Source organism: Sus scrofa, chromosome 13 (genome assembly GCF_054392235.1).
Source record: "Sus scrofa isolate SSC_HxYL_T2T_F1_AM1 chromosome 13, Sscrofa_HxYL_maternal_Yorkshire_Landrace_v2.0, whole genome shotgun sequence".
In the NCBI taxonomy this organism is placed as follows: domain Eukaryota; kingdom Metazoa; phylum Chordata; class Mammalia; order Artiodactyla; family Suidae; genus Sus; species Sus scrofa.
The window spans coordinates 136,936,725-136,952,437 of NC_139395.1; the positions used below are offsets into that span (position 1 = coordinate 136,936,725).

Here is a 15,713-nt window from a genome sequence, read left to right on the forward strand (position 1 = left end):
CCTCATGGTTCCTAGTCGGATTCGTTAACCACTGCGCCACGACGGGAACTCCCCATGTATTCATTTCTACTCCATCTGGCAACCCTGTGATTTTAAGATGGTATCCACATGTAATATCAGAGCACCTTCCTCAAGGCGCGGGGGAGGGGGGTGAAATGGGGAGGTGGGGGATGTTATGAGGTTAATATTCCATAGTGTTGTGGGTTATAAACACATATTACACAGACTTCACACAGAGGGCATTCAAGCGTCCTGGAGTTCAAGAATCTTGTCTGTTGATCCCACCACGTTGCAAACTGGAGTATCACTGTAGGTTCTATTCACACCGCTATAAGGGACCCTAGGGGCAGTCTCGGCTCGCAGCCGGCTCAACTCCTACAGCAGCAGGCGCCCCAAATCCCGACAGCTCAGGAAACTCCAGGTTCGAGCCGGCGCCCGGAAAACTGGGAATTGTAGTTTCCTTGCGGCTTCGGAGGGCGGGGTCGGAGGGCAAGGGCTCCCAGGCCGCCGGGGTAGGTGGGGCGCCGCGGCGTTTCCGGTCGCAGGCGGGCTCTGGAGAAGGAGGGGCGCCGTGGGCGAAGAGCGCGAGGCCCTCTGGGAAACCGGGCGGTGCGCACGGTGTGCGCGCAGCGGGCCGGCAGTGGCAGCAGAGATGGAGGAGGGCGGCCGGGATAAGGCGTCGCTGCAGACTCAGCAGCCCCCAGCGACGTCCCCCGGCGGCGGGGACGAGAAGTCGAGCAGCAAGGAGCGGCGAGATGCCGGGGACAAGGACAAAGAGCAGGAGCTGGTGAGGCGCAGCCCCGGGAGCCGGCGGAGGAGGCCGCGGCGGGCTGAGTCACGGCGGCTCCGCAGGCCTCGGGCTCGACTCCCAACGGCCGCACAGTGCGGGGGAGAGGGCGGATAGGGCGATCCTCGGGGCTCCCGGCGCCCTGCCTTTCTACCCCCCATCCTCCATTCCGCGCTGTTACCTCCTCCGCCCCTACCAGGCCTCATCACCATCTCTTGTGGGCCCGGGCGTGTCATTGTCACCCCCGCTTTTCAAAACGGCGTTCGAGCAGAGCCTGGCCCAGAAGCCAGGCGGCCTTCCCACCAGGGCTTTCCATTCCTCTCTCTTCCCTTGTCGACCTGATGCCTCCTAAGGAGGCGGACTCACTCTCCACCTGCCCCAGGGTGAATGGGAGGAGGATGGGTTTGGGATTCCTTCTCTTGATGCGCATCTTCCCCCAATCTTCCAGTCTGAGGAGGACAAACAACTTCAGGATGAACTGGAGATGCTCGTGGAACGACTTGGGGTGAGTCAGAATGTCAGCAAGAGCTGGTGTATATATGAATCTTACTCACTTGTTTGCTTTATTCCACTTTGGGGCAACAACTCATAGGTGAGGTATAGGGAACGATGGACCATATTTTAGGTCCATCAGTGTTAGAACCATGTTGTGAGGAAAGGGAGGAAAAAAGATAATTGAAAGATTTTATAGCCTTGTCTTGTGGGAGAAGCCATTCTTGAACTCTTACCTGGAGACATTTGTTTTTGTGCCAGGCGTGTGCAAGGAGGCGGGCAATTGCAGACACAGTTCCTTTCCTAGGGAAGTTGTTAAACACTTCTATATTATGACTTAAGGGATGAGACTCCTTTTGTCTGAGCCCTAACATCTCCTGATCAGGAGAAGGACACGTCCCTGTACCGACCAGCCCTGGAAGAACTGCGGAGACAGATTCGTTCTTCTACAACTTCCATGACATCAGTACCCAAGCCTCTTAAATTTCTGCGTCCACACTATGGCAAACTGAAGGAGATCTATGAGAACATGGCCCCTGGGGAGAATAAGGTAAAACTATTTTGGAAGCTGATGGAAGCCTAGTTTAGGAATTCTTTTCCATCTAGACATGGGGCTAATGGTGAGTCTCAGGAAACCTGATGATGTGAGATCTGAGCTAGTTGAAGGGAGCTCATAATCAAAATGCTCACGTAAGAGCTTGTAGGAGTATTGTCTTCAGAAAAGACATTGTTTCTATCATTTATGATGAACTTATTTTATTGTTAACTTTGTTCTATATATTCCCTGCACTTTCATTTGTTTTAACTCTAAAATACAGCTCCAGCTCATAACTTCTGCCTGTTGGTTCAACTATTACCCAAGAAATTTTCAGATCTCACCTAAACCACTGTAGCAGCCTCCTAATTGGCCCTTTTCCTTTTGTCTGTGACCTCTTACACAGTTTGTCTTTCATACAGCAGCCATAGTGATCTTTCTAGAGTGACTTTTTTCTGCTTAAAAGCTTTTAAAAAATTGTTATTGTGATTGGAATAAAATTCAAAATCTCGGAGTTACCTTGTGGTGCAGTGGGTTAAAGATCTGGCATTGTCCATAAAAAAGAATGAAATAACGCCTTTTGCAGCAACATGGGTGGAACTTGAGTGAAGCAAGTCAGAAAGAGAAAGACAAATACCATATGATATCACTTATATCTGGAATCTAATATAAGGCACAAGTGAACTTTTCCACAGAAAAGAAAATCATGGACTTGCAGAATAGACTTGTGGTTGCCAGGGGGGAGGGGGAGAGAGTGAGGTGGTTGGGGAGCTTGGGGTTAATAGATACAAACTATTGCCTTTGGAATGGATTGGTGATGAGATCCTGCTGTGTAGCACTGGGAACTGTGTCTAGTTACTTATGATAGAACATGATAATGTGTGAAAATAGAATGTGTACATGTATATGTAACTGGGTCACCATGCTGTACAGTAGAAAAAAAAATTGTATTGGGGAAATAACTGTGGCTCAGTGGTTAACGAATCTGACTAGGAACGATGAGGTTGCGGGTTCGATCCCTGGCCTCCCTCAGTGGGTTGAGAATCTGGCATTGCTGTGGCTGTGGTGTAGGCTGGCAGCTACAGCTCTGATTAGACCCTTAGCCTGGGAACCTCCTTATGCCGTGGGAGAGGCCCTAGAAAAGGCAAAAAGACAAAAAAAAAAAAAAAAAAGTATCTAACACACAAGCTTATACAGAACCTTATTGAAAACATTTGTTTCATACAAATTATAGATTATATAAAATTAATATAAATTTATTATTGCATAATTTCTTGTTAGCTTATATTATGCTAATATCTAAAAATATGTACAGAATAAGACAAGGTTAAAATGGCAAAAAAAAAAAAGATCTAGCATTGTCATTGCAGCAGTTTAGGTTGTTGCTACTGTGGCACAGGTTCTGTCCCTGGCCCGGAAACTTCCACATGCCATGGGCACGGCCCCCCACCCCAGAAGATTCAGAGTTCCTGCTGTGGTGCAGTAGGTTAAGGATCAGCATTGCCAAACTGTGGCTCTGGATTTGATCCCTGGCCTTATGCCATGGGTACAGCCAGAAAAAGAAATCAAAGTTTCCATCTTTCTCCACTTTCCCCTTGGTATTACCCTTCAGTCATGTTGGTTCAAAGGGAGGTTGCAGTGGTAACCTTAGGGTTATTATGAGGCTTGGCTGAGATAACATGTTTAAATTTTTAGTACAGAGGCTGGTAATATAATTAACACTTAATTTGGAGGATAGGGACAGTGATCTTGATTCCATAATGTAACATTCCCCTTACCCTGCATTTGACTTAAAAGGACTGCTTTCTTTATAGCGTTTTGCTGCTGACATCATCTCTGTTTTGGCCATGACCATGAGCGGGGAGCGAGAGTGCCTCAAATATCGTCTAGTGGGCTCCCAGGAGGAGTTGGCATCATGGGGTCATGAATATGTCAGGTAAGACCTTTTTTTCTTGGGAATCTGAAGGGGTTCTGAGGTATAGTTCTGAGTTCTGTCATGGAGTACTAGTATATTTAGTTTCCCATACAGTGAATTCCTTGACCCATAGAAAAATGCTTCCCTTAATGCTGTGCTCCCCTAATAGTCTGGGCTTATCCATAGACATCTGGCAGGAGAGGTGGCTAAGGAGTGGCAGGAGCTGGATGATGCGGAGAAGACTCAGCGGGAGCCACTGCTGACCTTGGTAAAGGAGATTGTCCCATACAACATGGCCCACAATGCAGAACATGAGGCCTGTGACCTGCTCATGGAAATTGAGCAGGTGGATATGCTGGAGAAAGACATTGATGAGAATGCATATGCAAAAGTCTGCCTCTATCTTACTAGGTGAGTGAACAAGGTTGGGAATGGTGACAGGCTTACCCTTCCCAGCACTTCTTTCTCAATTGTGTCTTCTTTATTCTCTGAGAGAATCTGCTTCAAAGGTAGCAGTCAATTAGGCTGTAGTTAATTCATTGACACCTGTGTGTTTCTTTTGTATGGGTGTGTGGTTTTTTTTCCTTTTGGTACTTTTAGGACTGTACCCACGGCATATGTAAGTTCCCAGGCTAGGGGTCAAATCAGAGCTGTAGCTGCTGGACTATGCCATAGCCACAGCAGTGCCAGATCTGAGCCATGCCTGCAGCCTACACTGCAGCTCACAGCAACACCAGATCCTTAATTAACCCACTGAGCGAGGCCAGGGATTGAACCTGCATCCTCGTGGGTACTAGTTGGGTTTGTTACTGCTGAGCCACAATGGGAACTCCCAGCATCTGTGAGTTTCTTGAGAGCAGAGACATCATGTTTCCCTACTGGTCCCAATAACTAGCATAAAGCCTGGTATATAGTAGGCATTCAGTGTTTAATTTTGGGTAAGTAAATTAAACTGGGTAAATGAAGGTCTGGTACTTTCTGATTCCTTTATTATTCTCATCTTTATAGTTGTGTGAATTATGTGCCCGAGCCTGAGAACTCCGCCCTACTACGTTGCGCCTTGGGTGTGTTCCGAAAGTTCAGTCGCTTCCCTGAAGCTCTGAGATTGGCACTGATGCTCAATGACATGGAGCTGGTAGAAGATATTTTCACCTCCTGCAAGGATGTGTATGTAAAGGAAAAAGTTGGCAAAGAAAGAGCTAAGCTCTTGGATGGGACATTCACATGAAGTGCTGAGACTTGTAGTTTCTGACTAGGGCTTGAAGGGCTTTTCTGCACCTTTGGTGGATGGGGCTGAGCAGATGTGTTCACTTTCTCCCTCAGGGTTGTACAGAAGCAAATGGCATTCATGCTAGGCCGGCATGGAGTGTTTTTAGAGCTGAGTGAAGATGTGGAGGAGTATGAGGACCTGACAGAGATCATGTCCAATGTACAGCTCAACAGCAACTTCTTGGCATTAGCTCGGGAGGTGAGATTCTTCCCCCTTTTTCATCAGGTTTTTTGTTTGTTTGTTTTTTGTTTTGTTTGTTTGTTTTTTTGTCTTTTTGCTATTTCTTTGGGCCGCTCCTGCGGCATATGGAGGTTCCCAGGCTAGGGGTCGAATTGGAGCTGTAGCCGCCAGTCTACGCCAGAGCCACAGCAGTGCGGGATCTGAGCCACATCTGCAACCTACACCACAGCTCACGGCAACGCCGGATCGTTAACCCACTGAGCAAGGGCAGGGACCGAACCCGCAACCTCATGGTTCCTAGTCGGATTCATTAACCACTGTGCCACGACGGGAACTCCTCATCAGGGTTTTTTGGTTGTGGTTCTACTTGGCATTTCACCTTCCCGATTATGCCTCTGATTAGACTCTCCTTGGTTAAAATTGCTGTTCAATGGGATAACAGAAGGGACAGCTAGGGGAGGACTGGGGGAGCAGTTATGACCCTCTGACTTCTCTTCAGCTGGACATCATGGAGCCCAAGGTGCCTGATGACATCTATAAAACCCACCTAGAGAACAACAGTAAGTAGCCATCTCATGTATGTGGGGATTGGGGATTGTTAATTATGCCCCTTGTATTGGGAATGATGGCTTGGCCTAAACATGCTTGTCCTGTAAGAGCTCAAATTCTTAACATATCTTTTCTCTGGTCACTGTTGGGGTTGTAGATAGAGGATCTTAAGGGGCCAGCTCAGAATCGGAGTCCAGCTGCCATGCTGCGTTCCTTTCTTGTGTACTCTAAACCTCCCTTTCCTCCTTTCCCTACTTTGCAGGGTTTGGGGGCAGTGGCTCTCAAGTGGACTCTGCCCGTATGAACCTGGCCTCCTCTTTTGTGAACGGCTTCGTGAATGCAGCCTTTGGCCAAGACAAGTTGCTGACTGATGATGGCAACAAATGGCTTTATAAGAACAAGGACCATGGTATAGTTCTGTTCCTATTCTACCTTTATGTAGCTTTAGTCACTGTTGTTTCCTTTCTAGGTTCACATGTTACCTGACAATCCCCACTGCAGTTCTTTCAAGAGCTTTTTTTTTTTTTTTTTTTTTTAATTCTAGTTGATTTATAATGTTCTATGAGTTTTTGCTGTACATATATATACACACACACACATATATACACATTCTTTTTCTTGGAGAGCTCTTTGTAAGTTTTCTCATGGTAGGGCCATTTTAAGACTGATAGATTTTTTTTTTTTCCCCTTGGTATAGGAATGTTGAGTGCAGCTGCCTCCCTTGGCATGATTCTGCTGTGGGATGTGGATGGTGGCCTTACCCAGATCGATAAGTACCTGTACTCTTCTGAGGACTATATCAAGGTTGGTCTGGGCACAGCCTGCCAATGCAGACATTCGTCCCCCATGTTTTAGGGCCCTCAGGGCTTCCCTTCCACTGGTAAAGTCCACCTGGGTTTAACTCCACTTAAGGCAGGTGCTCTCATGAGGCCCATGTTGCATCCTTTGTGGTCAGGAAGGTAGAGCAGCCTGAGTGAAGAATCTGTTTGCATTTTGTAGTCAGGAGCCCTCCTGGCCTGTGGCATCGTGAACTCTGGTGTCCGAAATGAGTGTGACCCTGCTCTAGCACTGCTCTCAGACTATGTCCTCCACAATAGCAACACTATGAGACTTGGTTCCATCTTTGGGTAAGGCTTCTTGCTTCTCCTTCTGGTAGTGCTCAGCCTGTAAGTTCTGTGAAAACAGAATCAGGCCGCTTTACCTTTGTACTGCCAAAGACAACCACTGTGCCTGTTGAGTATTTGGCTCTTGGTTATTGTTGAAATGACCAGTCCTCTTTTTGTTTCTTCCTTGCCTTATCCTCGGATGTGTGTTGGGGACTCCCTCTCCCTGGCTTGCAGGCTTGGCCTGGCCTATGCCGGCTCTAATCGCGAAGATGTTCTAACACTGCTGCTACCTGTGATGGGAGATTCCAAATCTAGTATGGAGGTGAGTAGAGGCTGTTGGTCATTTCGGGGAGAGTGAGAGGTGTTTTGAGTTCTAACAGTCTCTGATAAACGGTGGGGAAAAAATGTGTGTGTGTGAGGGGGAGGTGTATCATTTCAGTGAAATTGCTTGGAATTGGGCTTCTCAGCCTCAGGTGATTTTGGTATTGAGTTCTGGCCTATGGGATTCATGAGGAAGTACCAGATTAGAGTGGGGAGTAACTTGACCCGGCTTGGGGTGGATTATTCTCACTCACTGTTTTAGTCATTAGCCAACTTTATTTATTTTTTTGTTTTTTTGTCTTTTTAGGGCCATACCCGTGGCATATGGAAGTTCCCGGGCTAGGGGTCTAATCGGAGCTACAGCTGCCACAGCAACGCGGGATCTGAGCTGAATCTATGACCTGTACCATAGCTCACAGCAATACTTAACCCACTGAACGAGACCAGGGATTGAACCCATGTCCTCATGGATACTAGTCGGGTTTGCTACTACTGAGCCACAACAGGAATTCCAAGTCATTAGCCAACTTTAAATTTTCTTACTTGTGCAAAATTGTTTTAGTGATGGGTAAATATAGTATGGTGGCTAAAAGCATGGATTTGCGTAAGAAAGACCTCAGTTCAAATCCTGCCACCTCTGCTTACAAGCAGTGTGATCTAGGACACATAACAGAATCTTTTCAGGCATCATTTTTCTCTTCAGTAAAAAGGAGAATAACAACAAGACCTGTTTCGTGGCATTGTTTTGAGAATTAAATGTTAGTAGTACACAGAGCAGTTGGCATAGTGGCTGACATGTAGTAAGTAATGGAATGATTACTGCTATTGTTATTTTTTAATTTTTATGTTTATTTTATGGCTATACCACGACATACTGGGCCAGGGATTGAATCTGAGCTACAGGTACTATATATGCCACAGCTGCAGTTACTAACACCAGATTCTTTAACCCACTGTGCTGGGCCGGGGATCAAACCTGCTCCTCTGCAGTGACCTAAGCTGCAGCAGTTTGTTTTTGTTTTTTGTTTTTTTTCTGTTTAGGGCCACACCTGTGGCATATGGAAGTTCTCAGGCTAGGGGTCAAATTGGAGCTGTAGCTGCTGGCCAACACCAGAGCCACAAGGCAGGATCCAAGCCATGTCTACAACTTGCACCACAGCTCACAGCAACACTGGATCCTTAAGCCACTAAGTGAGGCTAGGGGTTGAACCTGCATCCTCACGGATACTAGTTGGATTATTTCTGCTGAGCCACAACGGGAGCTCCAGCAGTTGGATTCTTAACCCACTGAGCCATGGCTATGCTGCTATTGTTTTTTGTTGTTGCTGCTGTTTTTCTTTTAAGGGTTGTACCTATAGCATATGGAGGTTCCCAGGCTAGGCATTGAATTGGAGCTGCAGTTGTTGACCTACACCGCAGCTTTCAGATGAGGCCAGGTGAGTGAGGCCAGGGATTAACCTGCTGAGCTACAATGGGAATTCCCCCATGCTGCTGCTGTTATTTTGACCTACCCTTAGAAAGAAATCACCTAATGTGATTTCAATGGACTGTAGGAATTGGCTATCTGGACTCAAGATAAGTAAACAACTATTTTAATAACTTACCATGTGTAATACTGCTCTTCCCTATTTTTAGGTGGCAGGTGTGACAGCTCTAGCCTGTGGAATGATAGCAGTAGGATCCTGCAATGGAGATGTCACCTCCACTATCCTTCAGACCATCATGGAGAAGTCAGAGACTGAGCTTAAGGACACTTATGCTCGTTGGCTTCCTCTTGGACTTGGCCTCAACCACCTGGGTGAGCGGATGTCTATTTGGGTAAAAAGACTGGTAGTGACTGGATGCAACAGAGAGAGTTAATATATCAGGCTGTGCTAGAAGGGACTGTGTATCCTCTGACCTCTTGAATCTCTCCTGTAGGGAAGGGAGAGGCTATCGAGGCCATCCTGGCTGCGCTAGAGGTTGTGTCAGAACCGTTCCGAAGTTTTGCCAACACACTGGTGGATGTGTGTGCCTATGCAGGTCTGTGTCTTTGATCTTCTCCAGTGACTCTTCACTTCTTTCCTGGACCTTGCTTCAGATCATTTCTCCTTTCTCAGATTGTCCGAACTGCCTTAGATACTTTTGCCTCAGTTTCTAAAGTAGGCTTTTCCTTGGTGCCTCCTTCTCACTTCTACCCTTTCTCACCCTTAACACCCTGTCCCAGGCTCTGGGAATGTACTCAAGGTGCAGCAGCTGCTCCATATTTGCAGTGAACACTTTGACTCCAAGGAAAAGGAGGAAGACAAAGACAAGAAGGAAAAGAAGGACAAGGACAAGAAGGAAGCCCCTGCTGACATGGGAGCACATCAGGTTCTGTGGGCGGCTGGGCACACTCCGAGGGAGAGAGATAAGCATGGCTTTGGATTTGGTTTAGAGCCCCTCTTTGTATCACTGTGTATTGAAATAGCATGAGACTGGGTACAGTACATGAGAGGTTGAGGCATGTGCCTCACAGGACAGCTTTTTCTTCTTAGGTGGGACTTGAGTCAAGGGTGAATTTTTTGTTCCTTGAGCTTATTGAGTTCTGCTACCTCTTCAATTGCAGGGAGTGGCTGTGCTGGGCATTGCCCTTATTGCTATGGGGGAGGAGATTGGTGCAGAGATGGCACTGCGAACCTTTGGCCACCTGGTGAGTATCACATGGAGAAAATTGGAATGTGTTGGTTTTGATGTCTGGGCTTCCCTTAAGAGACTTACCTGATGAGTTTCTTTTTGGTGGAGAAATGGTCTTTTTGCTGTGCCCTTTCTACAAAAAATTAAGGCTCCTTCTGCTCAGTAGTCTATTCCTGAAACCAAGCTTGTTTTTCCTGTTTTCTATGATACCTTTGTTATCCTCTTTAATCACCAGCTGAGGTACGGGGAGCCAACACTCCGAAGGGCTGTGCCTTTAGCACTGGCCTTAATCTCTGTTTCAAATCCACGACTCAACATCCTGGATACCCTGAGCAAATTCTCTCATGATGCTGACCCGGAGGTCTCTTATAACTCAATCTTTGCCATGGGCATGGTGGGCAGTGGTGAGTATCAGTCAGAAAGACATCATAAGCATCTTAGGGGAAAAGTTGAGGTCCCTTTTTCAAGCCTCTGTAATGGTTAATATTTCCAGGTACCAATAATGCCCGTCTGGCTGCAATGCTTCGGCAGTTAGCCCAGTATCATGCCAAGGACCCCAACAACCTCTTCATGGTGCGCTTGGCACAGGTAAAGAATACAACTCTCCTCCTTAGAGTGAGTGTGCCAAGGGAGGTGTCTGTGTGATGGAAGGGAGGAGACATGAGGCTCCGTGAAGGGGACCATTAGCCTAGAAGGGACAATGTGAATGAGTTGTGGGATTTCTGTGTGGCTGGGTTAGGTGAATTCTTCTCAGATGCAACTCCTCACTTCCAGTTCTCTTGGGGTTTTTGTTTTGTTTTGTTTTGTTTTTTTTCAGGGCCTGACACATTTGGGGAAGGGCACACTCACCCTCTGCCCCTACCACAGTGACCGGCAGCTTATGAGTCAAGTGGCTGTGGCGGGGTTGCTCACCGTGCTTGTCTCTTTCCTGGATGTTCGCAACAGTGAGTTCCTGTCAGGAAGCTTACATGGTGGCACATGGTGCCCTCTCTCCACCCCTATCAGGGCCTCCTTGATGATTTGGGAGCCAGACTCCAAATTAACTCTGTACCACTCTGGGTTCCTGAGGTTCTTTGGGTGTCACAAGACTTGCATCTCCCACACTTTTGAACTGACCCAAAGAGATTTTCTTTTGAAGATGAAGAACTGAGCCCAGTTTTTGTCCCTGAGTGACTGGAGACAAGTGATTATCGAGTCTGCAGGCTGGGAGTTCCCACTGTGGCTCAGTGAGTTAAGGACCTGACTGGTATCCATGAGGATGTGGGTTCCATCCCTGGCCTTGCCCAGTGGATTAAGGATCTGGTGTTGCCATGAGTGGAGTAGGTTGCAGATGTGGTTTGGATCCAGCATTGCTGTGGCTGGGGCATAGGCTGGCAGCTGCAGCTCTGATTCGACCCCTAGCCTAGGAATTTTCATGTGCTGCAGGTGCAGCTGTAAAAAGAAAAAAGTCTGTAGGCTATAGGCAGAGTAAGATGGTGGCATCTCCAGTTTGTAGTAGGCTATTTGAGGGAAGGTGTATGGGTTCAGCATTGTAACTGAGGGGTTAAAGGGTCAGGGCTGGGGAGTTCCTGTCATGACTCAGCAGTTAACGAACCTGACTAGCATCCATGAGTACGTGGGTTCAGTCCCTGGCCTTGCTCAGTGGGTTAAGGATCCAGCATTGCCATGAGCTGTGACTTTGCTGTGAGCTGTGGTGTAGGTTGCAGTTGCGGCTAGGATCTGGTGCTACTGTGGCTGTGGTGTGGGCTGGCAGCTACAGCTCCAATGAGACCCCTAGCCTGAGAACCTCCATATGCTGTGAGTGCGGCCCTAAAAAGACAAAAAGGCCAAAAAAAAAAAAAAAGGCTGGGACTCTAATGGGGCAGTGAGTTAAGGATGATTTAGCATTGTCACTGTAACAGCCTGGGTCTCTGCTTTGACATGGGTTCAGTCCCTGGGGGGAACTTCTGCATGCTGCAGGCACAGCCAAAAAAATAAAAAAATTCAGGGCTGGAGTGGGGTCCTAAGGTTCAAGCCAGGGCTGCCCTGATGCCTCTAAAATATACTTGTCCTGTGTTCTTTCCTCAGTCATTCTAGGCAAGTCACACTATGTATTATATGGGCTGGTGGCTGCCATGCAGCCCCGAATGCTGGTCACATTTGATGAGGAGCTGCGGCCATTGCCAGTGTCTGTCCGTGTGGGCCAGGTGAGAGGCTGAACAGAGGGAAAAGCTTAGGCTGTACTTTAGAACTTCTAGAACATGTGTGTACCTATTTCTCTGAAACTGGTGCGGGCACTGGATTGCTGCTGCACTTCTATCCAGAGACCCTTCATCTTAGTTTTCTTACCCTACAGGCAGTAGATGTGGTGGGCCAGGCCGGCAAGCCTAAGACCATCACAGGGTTCCAGACGCACACAACCCCAGTGTTGTTGGCTCATGGGGAGCGGGCAGAATTGGCCACTGAGGAATTTCTTCCCGTCACCCCCATCCTGGAAGGTTTTGTTATCCTTCGGAAGAACCCCAACTATGACCTCTAAGTGGCCACCAAAGACTCTGAGCTGCAGCTGGTATGTCAGCAGGCCATGCATCCTGCTGCTGCGGGTAGATACTGCTCCAGACCTTTGGGGGAATTGTTACCTCCTGTTCTTTTGTTACTGAATGAGATAAATTTGTTGAATAAAGACCTTTATCCCCGAGGTTCCTCTGTGTCTGTTTTCTGGGGTATTGTGGCTGGAGGCCAAACTGGGGTGGGGAGTGGATGTGAGAGGGTATTGTTTGTAGCAACTCTGAGCCTGGGCTAGCAGGGAGGCTGCCCTGAATGGAAAAAACTAAGCCCCTTCTCCTTCTCCCCTCCTTGCTAATCATAAAAACAATGCTTCGTCTTTAGTGGGTGAACCCTTGAGAAGCTGATAAATATAACAGGTCTTTCTAGGAGATGTAAGTATACAGATTTTTTTTTTTTTTTTTTTTTGGTCTTTTTAGTGCCGCATCTGCGGCATATGGAGGTTCCCAGGCTAGGGATTGAATTGGAGCTGCAGATGCCGACCCGCGCCACAGCCTCAGCAACGCAGGATCCAAACTGCATCTGTGACATGGCCACGATAGATTTTTAACCCACTGGGCAAGCCAGAGATTGAACCTGTATCCCCGTGGATACCAGTTGGATTTGTTTCCGCTGAGCTACAAGGGAAACTCTGTGTATACGGATTTTTACACATACTCTTACAAGTAACTTTACAAGGGGTTCATGGGTCCCATACACCCCCATTCCTGCCTGCCAGTGCACAACTTCCTCAAGCCCATCATTCTTTAGACTGTGTTTTATTTTTTGGGGTTTTTTTTTGTTTTGTTTTTTTGGCTTTTTGCCTTTTCTAGGGCCGCTTCCGTGGCATATGGAGATTCCCAGGCTAGGGGTCTAATTGGAGCTGTAGCCATCGGCCTACACCAGAGCCACAGCAACGTGGGATCCGAGCCACGTCTGCAACCTACACCACAGCTCACGGCAATGCTGGATCCTTAACCCACTGAGCAAGGCCAGGGATCGAACCTGCAACCTCATGGTTCCTAGTTGGATTCGTTAACCACTGCATCACAACGGGAACTCCTAGACTGTGTTCTTAAGGGGCATCAGAGTTAGCCCCACTCTCTAATTTCTGTGGTGTTAAGTGAAAGGGACATTTTTACCTCTTATGACTGGCTTGTCCTTTTTGGGAGGCTGCTATTTGAGATTCGATCATGTTAACATCTACCTCTGGGCTATATCCTTGCAGAAAAGGTGCAAGAAAGCTTGAACCTGACCTTCCTCTTAGTAGGGTAATGAGAAAGAAATGGCCTCTTTCCTGGAATATAATCACTCTTGATCTGTATTACTCCTTCCTGGTGGGGCTAGTATGAGTATAGCTACATTGCCCTTGGGGACATGGACCCCCTCCATACAGCAGAGGAGAACATGTGGCCCTGTCAGATAATTGCTGGCATTCATTTAACACTGTGGGTTTAACCTCTGAACAGTGACCATTACTTAATAGATCGTCAATAAATGTTGAATGAACAGTTATACTTCTGAGATGTCAAAACAACTTTGAGAGGTCGGTATTATCCCTGTGTTTTGGTGAGGAACATAAAGTTTGGAGAGGTTCAATAACTTATTCAAAGTCGCATAGTAGTAGAGCCAGGATAGCAATCTAAGTCCATCTGACTTCAAAACACATTCCCTTATTCACTATGTTAATCAGCCTCTGTAGCCTTGAAGAGTTGTGGACCCTATTGCAGTCCAAACTTTTGGCTAGCTGAAAAGAAACAGCGGCTTTGGATTGAGTGTCTCCTTTGCCTTCTCTCTGCTCTCACTTGGCAGCCTGTGTAAAAACCTTTATAAAAGGTGGAAATGCTGGACTTGGGAGTCAACAGACCTGTAAAGCCCCTTTAATGGGAACTGCCATAGTCTTAAGCATATAGCACTTAAGAATGATGAGCCTCTATTATAGCAGGGTTATAGTAATTGCCTTACCTGATTTCTAATGGTGGTGATGTTAAAACAAATTGGAAAGTGACTTCCATCCAAAGAAACATCAACAATAAAAAGTAACAAGTGACACAAGTAACAACGTGAATGAATTTCAAATTTATTATTTTGCATGAAATAATCCAGTTTTTTAAAGTACACTGTTAATTCATATAAAATTTCACTTTTATACAATTTCTAGTGACAAGGTCAGTTGTTATCTGTGGGAGTGGAGAGAAAGATGGTTCCAAAGGAAAGGAGTAAAAGTTGAGAGTGATGGAATTAGTATCTTGATTTGCAGTGGTAGTGGTAGTGATGATATATATCTCAAAACTCATCAAGTTGTACATATATATGTATTTTTTGTTGTCGTTTGTTTTTTAGGGCCGCACCCAAGGTGTATGGAGGTTCCCAGGCTAGGGGTCTAATTGAAGCTACAGCTGCCAGCTTACGCCATGGCAATGCCAGATCTGAGCTGTCTGTGACCTACACCACAGCTTACGGCCACACTAGATCCTTAACCCACTGATCAAGGCCAGGGATCAAACATGCAACCTCATGATTCCTAGTCAGATTTGTTTCCGCTGTGCCACGATGGGAACTCCCAGAAGAATTTTTAAAGATGAAATCAACAGGACTTGATTTTGATCCAAACATCAATAGGAACTGATATCTGCTGAGATGATGTAACATGTGGATGGGAAGGAATTTAGGGGTGAATCCCAGATTTCCTGGTTAGGCCCGCCTATTCACCACATGTGTAATTTCCTGGGCCAGGGATCAAATTCTTACCACAGTATCAACCCAAACCACTGAGGTGATACCACTGGGTCCTTAACCTGCTCTGCCACAAGGGATCTCTGGTAGTACCTTGGTTCTGACTGTTGTTCAAGAGTGATTTCTGAGCTGGGAACGAATTGGCATGTAGGCAGTAATTGATTTTTATTTATAAGTTTGCTTAGGGAGAAAGAGAAATGAGAAGACCAGAGAAGGGAGCCAGCCAGTCAGACATGATAAAGTCACAGAACTCAAATGAAGAGCATCACAGAGAACACTCTAGATCTTTCATTTTTCTATGGTTCCTCCTCTATGTGTCTATTCTGCTCTCCTTTCTTTGGAGCATCAGTTACTCATCCAATGGGAATAATGATACAATCCATTTTGTAAGAAGTTGTAAGGATTGAGATCACAAGGGTCATATATTCAGAGTGACCAGTTCATCATTGGTGCCAAAGAAATTGTTTTCCTGTGAGATTATATGTGTTTGGATACAGAAGGGGGCAGATGTGGAGGAGAGAGAAGAAATAGCCTTTGCTAGGCACCTAGGCACTGTTTTAAGCACTTTCACAGGAATTAACTCCTTTAAATCCTCACAATGGTGGGTAAAAGTTCAAACTTGAGCTAGACTGCCTAGTTTCAAG

The 15,713-nt window shown here is 46.6% G+C and overlaps 1 protein-coding gene across 1 annotated transcript; it reads left to right on the forward strand.

The window, feature by feature from the left end:
• Positions 1-588: 588 nt before the first annotated feature.
• PSMD2 (proteasome 26S subunit ubiquitin receptor, non-ATPase 2) lies at positions 589-12,485 on the forward strand. Its single transcript, NM_001243477.1, is given in 21 exon segments — positions 589-787; positions 1,236-1,292; positions 1,665-1,829; positions 3,629-3,750; positions 3,916-4,140; positions 4,738-4,896; positions 5,053-5,197; positions 5,679-5,739; positions 5,991-6,137; positions 6,426-6,532; positions 6,728-6,855; positions 7,069-7,156; positions 8,791-8,953; positions 9,076-9,177; positions 9,362-9,507; positions 9,743-9,826; positions 10,046-10,214; positions 10,304-10,398; positions 10,628-10,754; positions 11,878-11,996; positions 12,146-12,485. Coding segments are annotated over 21 exon segments (2,727 nt in total). The 5' UTR covers positions 589-652; the 3' UTR covers positions 12,329-12,485.
• Positions 12,486-15,713: the final 3,228 nt, after the last annotated feature.